The 19,363-nt window shown below is 38.5% G+C and overlaps 1 protein-coding gene across 1 annotated transcript in view; it reads left to right on the forward strand.

Moving 5' to 3' along the window:
- Positions 1–608: 608 nt before the first annotated feature.
- Positions 609–19,363, forward strand: part of rngtt (RNA guanylyltransferase and 5'-phosphatase) — a 96,725-nt gene continuing 77,970 nt past the window's right edge. The window contains exons 1-8 of the mRNA XM_039781349.1: positions 609–1,065; positions 2,328–2,437; positions 2,533–2,636; positions 2,732–2,820; positions 7,012–7,087; positions 8,149–8,401; positions 10,583–10,692; positions 14,455–14,556. Coding sequence (XP_039637283.1) covers positions 1,002–1,065; positions 2,328–2,437; positions 2,533–2,636; positions 2,732–2,820; positions 7,012–7,087; positions 8,149–8,401; positions 10,583–10,692; positions 14,455–14,556 — 908 coding nt within the window. The 5' untranslated portion in view covers positions 609–1,001. The remainder of the gene's footprint in view (positions 1,066–2,327; positions 2,438–2,532; positions 2,637–2,731; positions 2,821–7,011; positions 7,088–8,148; positions 8,402–10,582; positions 10,693–14,454; positions 14,557–19,363) is intronic.

Genomic DNA, 19,363 nt, shown 5'->3' on the forward strand with positions numbered 1-19,363 from the left:
CAAATTTGCTTCAAATGCAACAATGACATGTACTATCCATAAGCTGCTTAATAGTGTAACATGTATTGTAAATGTGCCTGAGTATAGTAAGTATAACTATAGTCTTTTTGTATAAACTGCAGCACAGACGGCTTCAGAACTGCACTCAACAAGCTGTTTATAGACAATCAAATGCATTATCACATATTTGACTCATTTTTTTAATTACTTTTTTTTAACAAAGGACACTGCAGCATTTAATAAATATAATTTCTGAAGCAGAAAAATCACAATAGGCATGAAATAAAGTTCAGACATTTTGTGTTTTACAAGCTGTCTTATTGTTTGATTACAAAATGTTTTTAATGTAGGCTACTGCTTGTAATCAATTTAATTATCAATGTTTGGGTGTGTTTTTGCTAACAATAAGATCAGATAAGTAATTCTCATTTGTTTTAAGAATAGTAAATGGTAAAACAACAGTACATGTTTATAATGAATTGGCCATTTTGAGTCAATATGTTGATTGATAAATGTACTGACTTGCCGCACAACTCGTCCACATTTTTCAAAAGAAAGACTTCGGAGGAATTAAGTATTTTGCGATTCGTATATACCAGCAGGAGGCAGTATTGCGCAGGATGTCGTCTGAACTACAGACATTAACCAGACCCTCGTTTGGTGACTGGAGTGACGTTATGCTAGCTAATTGCTAACTATTTGGATTTCAGGAAAACAGATAAAAAAGGATAACATCATTTTGGGATGCTAATCAGCCGTGAGTCGTAATAACCTATGTTTCGTGTACTTACCTGCCGGCCCGTCATAAGGTTGACCGGGCTTAAACTTGTTGGATGATTCTCCTGAATTAGTAGCTAAAGGGCCCTGAGTCCGCGGTGCTTGGGTGAACGACAACCGGGGATCACCGCCTTCTGAGAGAGGGAGCATCGAGCTACAGGCTAGCTAGTAATACGAGGTTTGAGTTATTATCAAGATTGGCTGCACAGAAACTTCTCCTGAACATGTCACACACCGGACCCCCTCCTCGATGGCGGAATTGTCCCAGAAGAGGACAACCTGTGGCAGGTACGAAAAGATAATATACCGTGAGATTAACCAGCTTAATGTACGTAGTGCTATTGCTACCAGCCGCTTAGTGTAATTTCGTCGCACAACATGCGGGTTAAACATGACTGGGTGTCTTCTTTTATACGTTATGATCCACTTTTGAATTTCCCAAACGTCCTGATATAACAAGCATGACTTAGCTAGCTATTGCTGTCCAATTTCAGTCAAACATAAATTGCAAGGCTAGCATCACAACATAGTGACGTTGGCGAGCAGTGCTGTCCAAATGAATGTTATTTCATTTATTTAAGGGATGGTTGGTGTGAACAGGGATGCCGACCTCACTGGATAACATTAATAAACAACAGAAGCTCAGACGTTGTTTAAACTGTAGGTACATTTGCCAGTTGTAGCAAAACCAACTTAGGTAGCCATATTTTTGAATGGAGTTTGGTAAGACACTAAATTCGGGCGCGCTTTGTTTAGCTAATTGGCACCTAGTGGCTAATCGGCTGTCCATGTCCTCTCATTCTTTGCAGACACACGTGCTTTTTGCTTAATAGCTCTAATTTAATTCAGAACAAAAGCTGCATTTGTTGGCTGTGGTTCGTTAATTTATTTTCGATTGAAAAAGTGCATCGGAAAAGTGCTGCTAAATTGGCTAGCTTCGCTGTCGAAGCATCACGTGTCAAAACAAACCGTGGCTGTAGCATCGTTGTGCTGCATAATTCTCCGTAGAGTTCGTTATCCATTAAAGCCATGTGTAACAGCATGTTTACTTGGTTCCCACATTGCCAGACCTACTGTATATCCATCCCACGTTTGCTTTATATCAGTGCAGTAGTGTAGACAGAATTTACATTTCAAGGCACAGCTGGTGGCGGTGACACTTAATCCAGACATATTACTTTAAGAAATTAGCTGTAGTACACATGGATGGGTCCAGAGTTTTATTGGTTATTATTAACCACTTTAGATATGCCAACTAATACTATTTGTGTGCTATTTCATGCTTAATTTAATAGACCACAACACATAATTTGTCCTGATTTGCAATTAAACTGCTGACTTTTAGATTTGATATCATAAAGTGTGGTAATTATGGCAACTGCTGACACAATATTATAGTGTATTAGACTGGGCTTTGCAGAATTAGGATAACATCCTCGTTTTAAACAAAAGTTAAGCTTTGGCTATTAAGCCAACTAATCAATGCATCGGTTTGCTAGGGGGTGTTATACTGAGGACCACTGGTTCTTTACTTGTATTTTCCCTCATAGGTAAATTCCTGCCAATGAAAACGATGTTGGGACCCAGATATGATGACCAAGTTGCAGAGGAGAACAGGTTTCACCCGAGCATGCTGTCTAACTATTTAAAAAGTCTAAAGGTAAGTAACTCTGTAAAGACTGAATTTTGGAGTGACATTTTGAAGTTGAAAAACCCACGTTTCACCTTGTCTTTTTTGTTGTTGTCTTTCTTCAGGTGAAAATGGGTTTGCTTGTGGATTTGACGAACACTACGCGTTTTTACGACCGCAACGACATTGAAAAAGAAGGCATAAAATATTTGAAGCTTCAGTGTAAAGGGTACGTGTAACTTCACTTTCATTAATTCAACTAATTGTCAGTTGTAGTTTATTCAGTGGTAGTGTGCTAAAGCGAGTGTCATTCTGTTTTTTTAGCCATGGAGAATGCCCTTCAAAAGAGACAACTTCATTGTTCATTAGGCTCTGTGAAGATTTCGTCGAGAAGAATCCCACAGAATTAATAGGTAAGAAATCCATATGTTAATAGAGCAAATCATAACTCTTTACATGCTTCTTTGAGATGATTTGCGTTTTCTTCTATAGTCAGAGATGTTTATCTGACTGTGAACATGTTTTGATATTGAAGGCTTAAAAATATGTCTGTGTCATGGCAGTGTGGGCACTGTGTTTAAATGACTGCTGTGTGCCTTCCCTCCGTGGCGCCAGTGCACAGAGCTCGTGGCAGTAGTGTTCTGCTTGGGTTCCGCTGGATGACGCAAAACATGATTTTCACTAGACCACAGCTTCTCTGTGTACTGGTGCCACGGAGGCAAGGCACACACCATTCATCTAAACGCACTGCCCACACAAAAATGACACAGAGCTGGATTAAAATCAACAAAGTTTCCCTTTTTAAATAATCGGTAATTTCCTGATATTTGAAATGGTAGGATTAAACTGTTGTTACTATATGTACACTACTTTGGCTGTTATGTTGTTGAATCTGAAGTACATGAGTGGAAACCATACCTGTCACTGCACTACTTTGACTTAGCACTAGGTCTGATTGCAGTTTTGTGTGTTTTACCGTTGCTTATATAATTGTCAGTTTCTTTTATATATATATTTAAAAATGATGAAATGATCAGTTCTGCCTGCTTTGAAAACTTACACTGGATAAGATTGTTTAAGATTATTTTCTCCCAAGGTGTGTGAGCAAGATTCAGAATTGAAAGCAGAACTGTTATTTCTTCAAAACATGTATGATCTCTTTTAATCTTTAATTAACAGCCAGTTCAGTTCAATTTAGTACATATTTATTAATATTCATTAGTAGTTCATTCATTTAGTAGTAAAAAATAGATTTGATATCCTCACTGACTCAAATAGTGAACATCAGCATTGTTCATTGAAAGTTTGATTGAAGGATTACATTAGTGTTGTACGTAGTTTCATTTCAAAAGAATGTCAAAAGTTAAACATTCGGAACAAGGAAAGGCTCTTTGTGTGTCTTACATCAATGTGACTAAAATCCATGAAGTGAGATGTGTATCCCGTCTGCTTACAGACGTATATGAAGATACATGTAAGTAGAATTTCAGGGAGTGTAAAAACAGCTGGTGTTGTAGTAATTGAGTTTGCACTGTGTATAATTTACTCAGATGGTTGGAACAGCTTTGCCCTGAAAATAACTCATTTAGATTTTACCACCCCACAGTTTTTACTCCTTAGACATTCAAATTCAAGACAGTGACTATATTTCTTTTTAAATGGTTGTTCAGCCTGTCTTTAAATGCTTTGTAACTGAAAACTAACACCGAACACACACCGGTAATAACAACCATGATAGTATTATAAACGTTGGCCTCACACTATTCTATTGTATTATTTACTTTAATATTTACTTTTGTAATTAAATAACGTTATTTGTAAAATGAAGTAGCTGAGATTCACTAAAACAGGCTTTAAGATTTTCCAGCGATGTATGGCTTTATGATAGAGCTGTCAAAAGATAAAAAAAATAATCCATTAATCGCTGCAGTTCTATAGTTGATCGTGATTAATCGCATGTTTTATCACATGATTAAAATTCTTTTATTTTGCATTTCAAAACTGTTTTTAAGTACATATTAACAATGGAATGCAATTCTTACCAGTGTATCTTGATTGGGAATCTAATGAATGCATAGAAAGTTACTTTATGAACTTGATTTTAAGATTTGTATTAGTTTATTATTTATTTATTTACTGTAAACAAAATAAAAATGTGTGAATCTAGTTACACATTTGAATCTAGAGTCAATATTAGGATTGGGTATTGTTTGGTTTGGATACTGGTGTACCGGTACTTTTAAAACGGTACCGGTTCCTGAACCGATATTTTTTAAGAAAGTAAAAAAAAAAAGAAGGGTACTAAACAACAGTTGGCGACATAAAAGAACGGCTTGTTTATTGCTAAGACGACAAAAACAACCACCAGATGGGGAAAGGGCATTTAACAATAACTTTGAATGCACCACGAGGCTGTAGTTTACCAGTTCCATTGAACGCACCGTGTGTGTTTTTCCGATTCGGTGCCACATGTCAGTGGCACCGAAATCCGCGATGCTATTCCTGCAGCAGCAGGATGTGTTACGAGGAAGTATGGCAAAGTGCGGCAAAGGGTCAAAATAGTAGCCTGTTAGGCACGACGTGAAGCCGAGTAAAGTGAAAATAAATTAATAAATGGCAGCATGCGTTTAAAATAAATTTACGCATTATGCTCGGCCCTTAATCGCATCGCGATTAAACGCGTTAATGCTGACAGCCCTCGGTTATTATTATTATTATTATTATTATTATTATTATTATTATTATTATTATTATTATTATTCCTGTGATAACATAAATAACCTTATGGGTTGTAAAATCTAACTGCATCCCGCAGCTAGTATTTGTTAATTCCATATGTGTTCCACATGTACTCACACATGAACTAATGGTGTTCTTGCTTTGCTTCTGTGATACATGATATAATATTATTACTCTAATATGCTAATTTTTATGCTAATAAGCTGTATGTAGTCTATATACTACATTTATTTTGAGCATGAAAACAAATTTTTGCACATTTTGCACTGGAAAAAGCTACTAAATTGATCTTGTATTTATGTTTTGTAGCTACATGTTTATTGTAATATTTGTCCATAGAGTGTGGGACTAAACTTTCCTGTTAGCTGCATCACCTTATGTGTCCAGCAGAGAGCAGCCTTATTCTAAAATTGGACTGTGGAAAATGGATGAGAGGTTGCTTGTATATATTAACACACTTTTATTTATTTATTTATTTTTTTAACCAGTATGTGTGTTTTATATTCATATAGTAACGCTCTTCAGACATCAGACAGCTTCACAGTACAACCAATCTTTTGCTGATGGTCACAGAATCGTTCCATGTACCAACTATATGTTAAATGTCCCTCCCAAGGTATGCTCACGCATCATTGTTAAAAATAGGGAGTGAATTTGCATGGCTCTCTAACCCAAATTCCTTATGAATCACAACATAAAGCAGTGTCTTGCAAGTCACTATGTTGTTGGTTTTATAAGTGTGGGAGTTTCACATGAGAAACAACGCTCCTCTCCCAGTGAAAGCTGTGTAAGTGATCTTCAGGTGAAAGGACATCAATAGACACCAAACCTAAATCCTGAATAATGCATTTGGTTTAAAAGGCAAAATTGTTTAGATGTTTGTATGTGGGAAGGTTTTTGCACTGTTGTTTCAATTGAGTTGTATTTTTAACTTCATGGGAATACTGTAGTTAGGGGTGCATTTAACATCACTCACTTTATTTGTCAGTATGCTATTATGAGTTGGGACATAAATTAGACAATGCTGTTTGCTTAATGTTAACAGTCTTCATGTATGTGTAAATAGTTTTTAACAGCTGAGAGACATATATACAAGGTGAACCGTATAACGCAGTAAAATCTGATTTAATGACCAATATTAGCTAATTGCATTCAGAATGTTAGTTTGGAATACTATTCTGCTTGGACATTGTGCACAGCCAGCCAGTGAGATTCTTATCATGGACATTTGATTTAAAAGTTGTACTTTCACAGTACAGACAGCAGGGTGCTCTCTTATAACGCCCTCTAGCAAATGATATCCCTCTTCTTACCTACTAACTGCTGCCTGGTTTGTAAATCAAATTGCTCAAATATCAGAGCAGAATGTGTGAATGTCATCTGAGCAATGTCCTGTCTTTAGCCAGCTGGTGATTAGGCATTGTTGTCTCTGTGGTTCACATGTCCACATGTTTATTTGGTGTAGTTTGAAACCCTGCTGTGCACCTGTTTCTTTGTGAGAACGTCACTTTGTTACAAAAAGATGAACATTTTCTTGAAGTGGTGAAAAAATATAACTATAACCTTTTTAGGGGTTTTTCTCAAAACATGGACTCAGTACATATTAAGAGACTGATGTTATTGATGTGAGAGGGGAACACGTTGGATGAAATTTAACCACAGGGCTATTGAAATACTGATGCTTGATTGCGTCAAGTCATTGAACATAGATAGATGATGTAGTGTTAAGACACGCAGCATATTTTACCATTACGCTTCTGAGAGTGTTTGCTTAATGCTTACGATTTAACATAAATATAGATCTAAAGTGGGATTCTCAGTTTTAACCTCTGTGCTGCCTCTTTTTTTTTTTGTTCCCCCTGAAGGTGTTCACTGCACGCATGGCTTCAACCGGACAGGCTTTCTGATGTGTGCATACCTGGTGGAGAAGATGGACTGGAGGTAAGGGCTGACCCCCTTCAATCACTCACACTGCTAGGAGTGCAGCTTCACAATCTTCGCAGATGACTTGCATGCCAACACAAACCATACAACACGGAGCCCCCCTAGTGGCTTACATCATTACTCTGGCTTTGAAATCTCCCACCCCTGTCAGTCTTTTTGAGCTGATAATCCTGTCTTCTCCTGATAGTTTCTGTATTTGTGACGGCACGAGAAGTTGCACTGTCAGTTCAAATCAGCACAGGCTTGACAAAGAAGCTGGCTGGTTAGCAGTGACAGAGTTCGTCGCCCCTCAACAGAGATGTTAAATAATTTACACCAGTTGAGCAGAAGGGAGGGTGAGGATGTGTGTTTAGTCAGAGGAGGAGCAGCAGTCTGAGAAGGCAGAATCCCTGGGAGCGTTCATGTACACGTAGGCTGGATAAAACCCTCCCGCCACCCACTACTTCCTGTGTAATGAATACTCTGGGAGCATTTACAGCCCTCAACCAGTATCATGTGTTGCAAAATATTACTATCAAATGATCAACAATGGTACTTTTTTTTTTATTTATTTATTTATTTTTTTTTATGGATATGACTAGTTTTTGAAAAACACATGCCCTAAACATGAGCTTTTCCTATGTGGGGATTTGCTGCTTTTCTTTTGGACAAAACAAGACATTAAATGGCTTTACATTGGGCTGCAGGACATTTTGATGGGGAGTTTTCACTTTTCAACTAAACAAGATCAAGAAAATAACCTATATTGTCCTATAGGTGCAGGCCTAATTCAGTTTAATGTAATACAATGTAAGACCTGGACGAGCAGCAAATTCTCACATTTGAGACCTAAAATCACCAAATGTTTTACATTTTTGCTTTAAGAATTACTTCAACGATTAATCGATTATCACAGTAGTTTCTTATTCATTTTTTCCCCTTAGTGTTTTTAGTTGTGACAGATCAAATGAGAAATACAATAATGATGGAACATAAAAATCGTAGAAAAACTATACTAACTATAAAAAAAATACAGCTTTTTAAAAGACCCCCTGTCTGTGTTTGCTGCTTCTTATCAGCATCGAGGCAGCTGTGGCTGCGTTCTCCCAGGCCCGGGCCCCGGGGATCTACAAGGGAGAGTACCTCAAAGAGCTTTTCCGTCGCTATGGCGACGAAGAGGATGCGCCCCCTGCCCCTGAGCTCCCCGAGTGGTGCTTCGACGACGACGACGATGGGGATGTGGATGACGACGGTAACGCGGTTGGCCAGGAGTCGGGCCCCAGCTCCTCTGGGTCAGCGCCTGGCAAACGAAAGAAGGAGAAGCTAAAACTGGTAAGACTTCCGGGGAGCTCCAGGAAATGGACTGTTAAGTAGGAAATCCGTTGGTCCCTCTCTGCACGACATGGACCTCATGTAGGGGGATGGAGGGTCTGTTGGGAGGCTTCTCTTTTAAGTGGGGAAGCTACTGTGTTCAGCTTTATATAATTCAATACATTTAATGTTCAAATGTAGAGAACGTGACGCTTTCCATCTCCTCACCTGCTGTCAAAGGTATCTATTTGATTAGATGAAAGGTGTCGCCCTGTCTATATGTAAAGCTAAAGCTGAAATTATAAGTGTTGAATCATCTCCAGTTGCATTTAATTAGGTTTCCTTTTGTTTACGTTGAGCTGATGCTCTCATCCAGACTAATTGAGTAGTTTAAAGAAGCTTGAATTCAAGTGGTACCACTGACATTTCAAGCAGTCAGTGCAGAGCTAATGGAAAGGCAAAAGCAACAGAGTTTGAACATTAGAAAGTAATTTAAATTTGGTGGTACGGAACATGTACAAATTACAATTGTATCAAAATACCAGCAGAGAAAATGTATTTATCTCTGTTATCACACAGTGCTTACTACCAAACCTGAATCATGACAAATCTAATCCAATCTGTGGTGATACAGTAGACAGGTCTAGAGGGCTAAACCCAGGGCAGAGAGCAGCAGCATTAACTCTTGTAGACTGCATTACTTCACTGTCATTAAGAGATACTGTCTCTTGGTTGGGTGGCCTGCCTCACAGTCAGACTGGATTGCAGCCAGTTGGCTGTTGTGAAACAAAGTAATCTAATCTGTTTAAAAGGGGTGGTTCAGAATTCTGGACATAGGACCCCATTTCCAAGTTAGCCAGTGTGATATTTATTAGTGGAGACTGTTTTCAACACGTTTCATCCAGTCCTTCTAATTGCAGAGTTCGATGGTGCTAGGCTAGCACAAGTCAATGGTTTATGCTAGCCTGCCACTAAACCCACTCCACAGTACACCCGAGGCAAATGCATTACACAATACACGCCAGACTATCGATTATATTAAACCTAAAAAAACAGTGAAAAAGAGCCAATTTCTCAGAGCCCGAGATGACATGTATTGTTTTACAGTCCAAAACCCCAAAATGTTCAATTTACTATCCCATACTACACAGAAAGGCAACAAATTCTCACATTTAAGAAGCTGTAAACAGTTAATATTTGGCAGGATTGCTTGAAAAATGACTGAAACGATTAACTAATTATCAAAACACATGCCAATTAGTTTCTTCTTGTTTGGCTAATTGTTTAATTGACTAATTGTTAGAGGTCCAAACACCTCCTTTGCAGACACCTTACACATGTACAGTAGAACGCAGTTCATTGCTGTGAATGCCAGTTGGACTTGCATAATATGTGTAGATGTCAGGAAATCTCTTTATTAATATCATGATAATGATTTCTGCCATATCGCCCAGCCCCATGTTCACCAAGGCTTTCCAAATGTAGTACACTGCTTCTGAATATGTGCCTTACATTTTAAGATTGTTTTGTGCAATTTGTTCAAATAAGAAGTAAAACCTTCTAGATCGAAAGGTGGAGATTAATATTTATATGACCATAATGGGACTTTCTCTTCTCACTGCAGCCATTCATACTAAAAAACATATGCACTAATGGCACTTGGGGTGACCTATATTATCATACCATATCTGTTTCTGTTCGAATTGGCATATATATTCATATTATAGCAGTTAGCAAGACTCGTATGCAGAATAAGGGGGAAAAGGGCATGTCAAACGAGAAATGGGTGAGATTAGGAAATGAGGTAAAAAAGGAATGCTGCAGATGTCGTCAATGTTTCTCTCAGAGCGGATCAGAGATGATGTTGGCGTATAAGGGTGAAGCAGGTGAGGAGAGAGGCATCAGTAGTGTCTAATTTCCTGGGAGATAAAGCAGACAAACAAAGTTTATACAGAGGATTCATAAAATAATTAAAGGATGGAAATGGTTTTAAAAATGGAGAGGTCAAAAGAAAAACTGGATTTATAATATTTCCACCTGTTGTCTTTGCACACAGGGATTCATAAAGCAAAGAAAGCAGCTGTTTGTTAAGTAGCACAGGGACTTAAAATGTTTTTCCTGTATGTGTAGGAGGGTGTGAGTGTCTCTTTACATTCAATCCAAGTTCAACCTTCTGTTTTTCTTCTTTTGTTTTCCTCCCAGGGTGCAGTATTCCTTGAAGGCATCACTGTAAAAGGAGTCACACAAGTCACCACACAACCCAAACTAGGAGAGATCCAAAGAATGTGTCAGCGGATGGCCGAGTGGGACAAGTAAGAACCTCCACTTACCCTCCTCATACCCCTCTGGGAAGCTGTGTGGATCTGTGTATGCACATATATGTGGGTGTACTGTACTGTGTTGTGAGTGACTCATTTGTTGACAATCACCCTTATCTTATAATCTTTTTTTTTTTTATCTTGATACTTTCAGACAGGCGGCAGAGTCAGGAATAGATTTTTATTTTCTGATGAAAGGAACAGTCCACGCTGCTATTTTCAGTTTTTTTTTTTTATTTAGTTTTTTTTATAGTTATACCTGTAAGGGCTTTTATCTTTTAATATGAGATCCAAATGCAGTTATTAATGTACTGTAGTAAGTATTCACACAAAATTAAATTTCACATGGACTTTTGTAGAGGATGTTTTCTGGGACTGTATGAATAAAATTCTTTTTAAAGAAATGGTCATAACATGGCCCTAAAGTTTAACTTATGAGTCAAACAGTCGTAGTAAAACATTGTAAATAATACGGAAAACATTTCGCACTTACAAACTGTAAGATTACAAGATTACCACCTGCTGTTTTATTATTAGCTCATAGAATAAGATATATAAGATATTTCTTCCTACAATTATGTTGACATCAAATGAAGTCCTTTTGAGATATTATTCATAAATATATTCAAGGACTTAAAGAAGTAACCAAATGAAAATCATATGTAGAGGTCCTATAAAATGTTATGATGAAATTTGTATTTCACAGTTAAGATAATACAAAGTGTGTTGCACATATTATTAGGGCTGGACCCAAATATTCGAATATTCGTTCGGTGGGTTGGTATTCGATTTGAAAATTTGACAATTCGATTATTTATTTTTTTGCACAACCTGGCATCCCCCTCCAAACGGTTCTCATTCGCGCTTGAATATGTTCGAAATATAATACTCTCTTTTACAATTTTCTTATATAGTCTAGCCATTTTAATAGGATGGACAACCCAACCTTGTTATACTTAATAAATATATTTGCTACTTCTTGGACTACTAAAGTGTTCCTGCAACGGGAGTATTCTCTGGCTAGAGCGCAGAACAGCGCAGTTTGCATGGACAGAAGTGCATGCCTGAGCTTGTATTTTGGGTTAAGCTGCGTTGCTTTGACATTGTGGAAAATAAAATAATAGAAACAAAATGTATTATCCTTTTTACCCGTTCTCAATCTAAATTAATCTACTGCGAAATATAGCAGACTTTGAGATTTTACTGGGACGTCACGTCACATGCCCCAGTCAAAACAGCCATGAGTTGAACATCATTACCGTCACAATTCAGCGAAAAGAAGACAAAAATGCCGAAGACTTCATCTGTGTGGGAGAACTTTAAAGTAAGTGAGGACAAGACAAAGTCAGTGTCAAATATGCAATTTGAAACTGGCCTACCACAACAGCACATCAAGCTTGAGAAATCACCTGAGTTCTGTAAGTAGAACGAGCTGCTTTTATCCGCCATTTACACGTGATAAAAATGTGCAGTTAATTTTCATGGAAAATAACGTGACTTGCGAATAGGCTACGGCAGTTAATGACTAACCGTAAAAACGTAGCCTACGGTAGTAACAGGGGACTGTGTCCTGCAACAACAAAGCAGTTGCTTCATCTCGCTTGTCTCTTTTACCGTGAAAAAAAGCTGCCTTCAGGTGCGGTTTGGAAATGTTGGTTTCCCCCGCCGCTGCGGCCGCCACCGAAGCTTCGAATATTCGCTGTTGAAAAGCACCGAAGCTTCGAAGATCAAAACTGGTATTCGGTACAGCCCTACATATTATAATTGTTACACGTTAATGTGAACATTTGATTGTATTTATGCTGAATCCATAATTTCTCAGACTTCTTTATGCTTTGTATGAGTATGGGACAGGCTAGGCCTGCACTATTCGGTGAATAATATGAATCACGACTTTAGCTTAGAATTGATATCATGATTCTCTGCCACGATTTTTTTCTCACGAAGTGTAATGTTTATTGCACACATGAACCATGACAAAACAAAACGGCAGTACCAAACATATGCACATTGTGTATCACCACAAGCCTGTAAACATAGAGGCTTCAATGAATGAAGAAAATAAAGTACATACTGGCCATACTGGTACAGTAGGCTACCAAAAATAGTGACATATAACACATTGAACTAAATATGGTCCTGATACAGGTTCTATCTGAACTCTTGAACATGTTTTTACATAATTAAAACATGTCAATTGACATGCTACAGCTTCAGTCTCTAGAGAAATGGAGTTTGTCAATTGCCAATTTAAGTACAGTATCAAAAACGGAATGATTTCTTAACACTCTTAAACTGCTTGCCTTTCATGTCTTCAGCTGTCCTATCAAAATACAAGATACAGGCCTTGTATCTTTTTTTTTTCTTCTTTCAACTACATTTCCAAAATATGGAGAGTGTGTAGCTGCTGCCTCTGCTGGTCACTCCTAACTGACTTGGGAGATCTCTGGAGCTCATTTTTAGTAATTGAGGCGCTAAGACCAAGTCTTAACACTTGGGAGCATTTATGCATGGCACTTAATAAAAAACGTCTAGAATTTTGACACACCTAAGACTAAAGTTTGACTGTAGGAGGCTCTGGCTATTGATCGTAGGTTATACTTCAGGTTTAGACTTAACTGAAGTACATCCACGACCTTCCACTTCGGGGATTGCCCCTTTGCTGCGGGATTTCCGCTTCATGTTGTTCTTTTCGGGTGGATTTCCGTTACCTAATGCTTTCTTTGTGTTGTAATTTGTGTTGTGGATTTCTGAGGACTATGGTTAACTGCTCCTCAGATCTCTGCAGAGTAAATCCAGACAGCTAGCTAGACCATCTGTCCAATCTGACTTTTCTGTTGCACAACTGAAACTACTTTTGAACGCACACATTCTACCAAAACAAGTTCCTTGCCGAGGCTATTTTGCAGCGGCAACGGGGCTCCATGCAGCACTTAGCGCCGCCCATGACGATTGTGATTGGTTTAAAGAAATGGCAGTAAACAAGAGTATGTTTCTCTCCCATTCCAGAATGCTGTGGGGACTAGCCAGACCCTCCTCCGCAGCGCTGTAGAGGAAGGTCTGGCAAAGCGAGACTAGGCGGGTGGTGATGGCGCAGTGGATATGTCACATGCCTTTGATGTGGGAGACCCGGGTTCAATTCCCACTGCGATACATCAACCAATGTGTCCCTGAGCAAGACACTTAACCCCTAGTTGCTCCAGAGGCATGTTACCTCTGACGTATATAGTAATTGGAAGTCGCTTTGGATAAAAGCGTCAGCTAAATGACATGTAATGTAATGTAATGTAGGCGTGAAATAGATTAATACCAGAGGTAGGGCTGGGCGATCAAATATCACGATATTTTTGACCAAATACCTCGATATTGATACTGCAACGATATTGTAGTGTCGACTATTGGTGATTTCACAAAATATTTACACAATGAGATTTTAGATAAATAATCATCAGTAATGTGGCTATGATGACTAAGTGGATAAAGGCAAACAATAGAACACTTAAAAGTCTGGTAAGTTCAGAAAATGACATCACTTTACTGTAATGCAGCCTTTAAAACCAGGAAAAGACAACACTTATGCCATATAACTATATCCAAAATCTAAGACGATATCTAGTCTCATATCACAGTATCGATATAATATTGATATATTGCCCAGCTCTAACCAGAGGTCAGAGTGGTGAGAGTCGATGATCAAATGAATGAATGTCAGTTAGAAACACAAATGTAAGATGTGTGTGTTCATTGTTGTTGCAGGTCTGGGTTTCCTGGTGCTCAGCCTGTGTCCATGGACAGGCAAAACCTTCGTTTCCTGGAACAGAATCCATACAAAGTCAGCTGGAAGGCTGATGGCACAAGGTAGGTCTAATGTTAGCTTTTGTATGAGAAAAGCCATGTAGACTAGGGTCTACATATGTCAATGCAGGTATTGCTCTTTGTGTCTCTGACTGATTGGCTTCTCTTCTCATTCATTAGCCTCTTTTTGAGAGTCAAGACATATACGTGTTTCCATGGGAGTTGTCTGTCAGTTCTATGTATCAGGGATCTTAATTTACCTTTCTGGCTTGTTAGTGAAGACTGAGAGGAATGCTAGACTTCTGTTTCTCATTAGATCTTAATTACAGTACCTTCATATAGCTAATCAACCTGAGTGCTCATTTCACGGTGGAAATGTAGACTGTGGAATTGTAAAATGGTGTCACTGATTTAGCAACAGACTGAACAGGATGGCCGTGTCCAATGTGGAATAAGAAATGCATTAAGGCGTTTTTTCTTTCCTGTCACATTTCAGGGTGAATTTCTCTTGTTTTATAGCTCTGTTGTCAAAAGCTAGTGTTGAGGGGTAAAAAAAGGGTCTTCATATTCCAGTAGTCTGCTGTAATGCACTTTGTCTTTCGCTGGTGCAAATGTGCAGTGTGCTGGTGAATATTTAATGACTGCAGTCAATTTCAGAATTTTACATATCGGTGCTTTAATTTCCTGTCAAAGTGTGATCAGCAGAGTACAGAGTTGGCCCCTGACCACGATGCTGCAGGTGTGTGTTAACGCCTTAATCTGCAAAAGCTTGAGAGTGTATGTAAGAAAGTGTTGCTCTCAAATTTGTGAAGAGAGTGATTCTAAGCTCTTCCTCTCCTGTCTGGTGCTCTTGTCCTTCACCTCCATTTCCCTCCGGCTACATGAAGAGTCTGGCTGAGTAGTGACAAACAGAGATGAGAGACACACAGTATGCTAGGTATGAGTCATCACTCAACTGCAGGATATTTACTTTGTTGAGAAGATGATATGTGTGATATATGTTCTCTTCAAATTTGCACATTAAGGAAGTAAAATATAAAGCTAGTTATTATTAGAGATGTACCTTACAACATACAGAATAAAAGTCTTATTTCTAATGATCAAAGCAAGATCAGCAAATCCAGGTAAATGAAGTGTGTGCAGTAAGAACACCTTCCTCTATGCTTTTACTAAGTTCAAACGTAATCATGAATTCATCAAAAATACCTGCAAAAATGAAGTTCCATGATTTAAGAAAGCTGACAATATCAAATACTAAACAAATTTTTCCAATTATTTCTGTTAATGTAATAATAGTTAATTGTAATGCAGATTAATTGTACGTGGAGATTCAAATGATACCCAAAAGTTGAACTTTAAAGGATCAGGCCGATTTGCTTTTATGTAAAAAAAAAGACCAGTATTGACAGTGACCTACCAAGTATTGAGAGTGTTATGTGTTGTACAGATTGGAAATATCTCTGAGATAAAGAATTTGTGATTTGGGGCTTCATAATAAAACCTACTTGAATTACTGCCAGTGTAGCCAGAAGTAGTTTATTTTGAGTCAACAATCAAATACTCTCTGGAGTGCTAAATATGTACTAATTCACGGCAGAAAATAATCCCCAACAAGTAGGGCTGCTCCCTCTTAGTCGACTAATCGGTCGTTTTGGTCTTAGTCAACTTAGATTTCTTTTTTCCATGCTGAATGACTTATTTCCAAGAAACGTATGAGCACATCTCTGGTAAACACAATAATTAACGTGGTGCTTTTGCATGACTCTTTGCGGAGAAACTCAGATTTACAGATCTGTCGATTAAATCAACTAATCGATTAGTCGATACAATTGAATGAGTGTTAATCGACCAAGAATTTTTTCAATCGAGAACAGCCCTACCAACAAGTGTAGTTACAATAAGTTTTGTTAGCTGTTTTAAAGAATGATGTCCTCCGTAGGAACGAGCAGGGCAGGGAAGTCTTGGAAGTGTTGTGGTACTAACATTGTTGGTTTTTGTGTTTTTGGAAAACTTGAGACTCTACAGTTATTTCCATACATAATGTTACTGCTGCCCTTATACATGCAGCCCTTCCTGCCAGTCACTGTTTCTACCACTGGAACTTCTTTCCAGACAACTGGGACACCATGTAAAAGAGGAAACTTGGAGATGTGCTGTCAGTAAAACTTCACCTAATCATAATAAACAACAGTGAAGTATAACCACCTTTTTTTAAAAAAAAAAAAAAAAAAAAAAAAAAAGAAGATTTTTGGACTCTCAAAATGGCATTAATGCACTTTTCTAAGAAAAATTGTTGCTTCAGGACTATGGTCAGATCATGAGCACCAAATGCGCTACCAGCAGTAAAAGAAAATCAAAGAATGAAAACTTCCAGCCAAGCACTGTTTGAATTATGAAAGATATAACGAAAAGTGGCCAGCGAAGCACCAAATCTTAGACAGTGTATCGCGTTCACGGCAGTGACCGGATCAGAGAAAACTAAAATCTAAGTCACTCACAGATAAGTTATCTTCTTATTTAATGTGGGCAAAACACAAACGCGTTTCAGCTAGAAGGCATCATCAGTGTTCACCATTTCTTACTTAACAGGAAGGTTACTAGGTTACTTAAATAACAACGCAAGAAGCATGAAACAAGTTTTACTTAAGGACCAGCACTCAAACACACTCCTCTCTCGCTGATGGGCTGTCAGCTCCACTGGGGAATCGTCTGCACATGCTGCAGAAAAGCTCGTCCTTATTTACACTGTATTCCATCCAAGAAAACTGTCCATACCACGTTAAAGAGAAGCTATTGTTGTTGCGGTAACCTTTAACAGTACATTGCTTAACTCATCCATGGTACATTGTCTAAAAAGCTAGCTAACGTTAGCTGCTGAAGACAGCCCGGAGAGTCCGCCTGTTGTTACCATAGCAACCACCTACGTTCCAAGGCTTCCTAATTGTTTGATCCTTATTCTGTGGTTTAAACAGTTTCGTTTTAATCAGAAGAGAAGACCCATTAAACACACAACTAGTTCTGTTACGATTTCTTTTTTTACATGTGTTATGAAAAATATTCAAATATAAGGTATTTTGATCAAACTTGGCTGGGCGGGCCAGTGCAGCCCTAGCCCATTACTGACTACGCGCCTGGACTGCAGTATTGTTTCTTTATCATTGTTTTTCTTGGACAATTTACACACAGGCAGCATACTGTATGTCTGACAAAGGCTATAAGAATTTGCAGAAAGGATACTTATACTTCATACTATTTTTTATTTTTATTAATCCCCAGTGGGGAAATTATAATTTACTCTGTTGTTATTACACACTACACACAGGCCTGAAATACACACACATGCTCTGGTCCTTTTTACATGCACAAAATTGGGGAGAGCTGTCCTAGTGAGTGGGCTGCGACTGCTTGACAGGTGCCCTGAGCAGTTTGGGGGGGGTTTGGTGCCTTGCAGTGCCCAGGAGGTGAACTGGCACCTCTCCAGCTACCAGTCCACACTCCGTACTTTGGTCTGTATGGGGACTTGAACCAGCGATCCTCCGGTCCCCAACCCACCTCCCTACGGACTGAGCTTGCGGTGTTGTTTGGCAGATAGTCACGCAACTCTCGTCTTGCTGTGGTCTTCCTGCAGGTAATACAGTGGTGCTGTTGTATGGGGAAAGCTCTGAGGGACAGTCTGTTCTGGTGCTGCTGGTCTGATATTACTTTATTCTACTGAGGTGAGAAAATCAATCTTATTAGTGCCTCACCTTAACCACTATTGTGTTTGATTCATCCAGCAAAATAGCCAAGTCTTTCTTAAAAGTTTGGCCTTGGTGTGAAATTGAATTTGCACATAGAAAGCAAAAATGAGGAGAGACAGTTTGGTATTATGATTAAAATTCCACAGGCCTTCCACATGTGTGGGTCTTCATTAAATCTGGACAATATCTCAGATTGATGGACAACAAACACCAGCGTCAAAGCCGAGACAGAAGGACGTGGGCTCTTCTGGGGTCAGTGGATATAAGCAATCCCTATAGAAGATTATTAATCTCCATTTATTTGGCTTTATTAATCCTAAAATATCTCTAATGATAATGTATGAATTGTGAAAAAGTAGCTGTAATATAGGAGTACTTGCAATGCGACAGATAATATGAATGAGTTTTGAGGTTTTGTACATTTCCAGTGAGATTTACTGATCGCAGTGCTGCAGTGTAATTTGTCATTCTTGCCATGCATCGCACAGAGTGTGCAGAGAATTTCTTATTAAATGTCCAACTTTCTAGCCAGTGGCATTTAAAAAAATCTGAAATGGATTTTTAATAGGAAATTTGTCTCTTCAAGGTGGTCTGGAAAGATTTATCTCTTTGGATATTGCTGTGAGGTCTTCACTTATGTATTTCATTCACAATTTGTCTCCTCCAAATAACCTATTGTTACTGGACAGGATAAGAAAGTTTCCTACTATAATGCAAGTCATTATTACTTTTAAAATGAGTTATTTGCTTTTTTTACTTCATGCAAAAGCATAGTTTTTGCAGGAACTTTCTCTCAATCCCACATGGATTCCCAGCACAACTACAGCCTCTTCTCATGACCACCGAGCAATGCACCAACAATCCTGACCGTTAAACTGCCTTACTCAGTAGCACAATAACCGACAATATGGTGACAAAGTACCGAACCAACCCCTCTTACGTGAGAATGTTATGCAGCCCTCCCTGACGCACAGACCAGTCATACAGTGAAAAAAAACTGTCACTATCTGCCAAGAAGGTGGCTTCTAATGGGCTTTGGAAAGGACATCAAAATCAGTTTATTTGCCAAGAGGGACAACATAGGCTGAGCTGGGTTTTTGTTGTAGAGCCTTCTGTCAGGGCTAGATTGG

This window comes from Perca fluviatilis, chromosome 18 (assembly GCF_010015445.1).
Source record: "Perca fluviatilis chromosome 18, GENO_Pfluv_1.0, whole genome shotgun sequence".
NCBI classification, from domain to species: domain Eukaryota; kingdom Metazoa; phylum Chordata; class Actinopteri; order Perciformes; family Percidae; genus Perca; species Perca fluviatilis.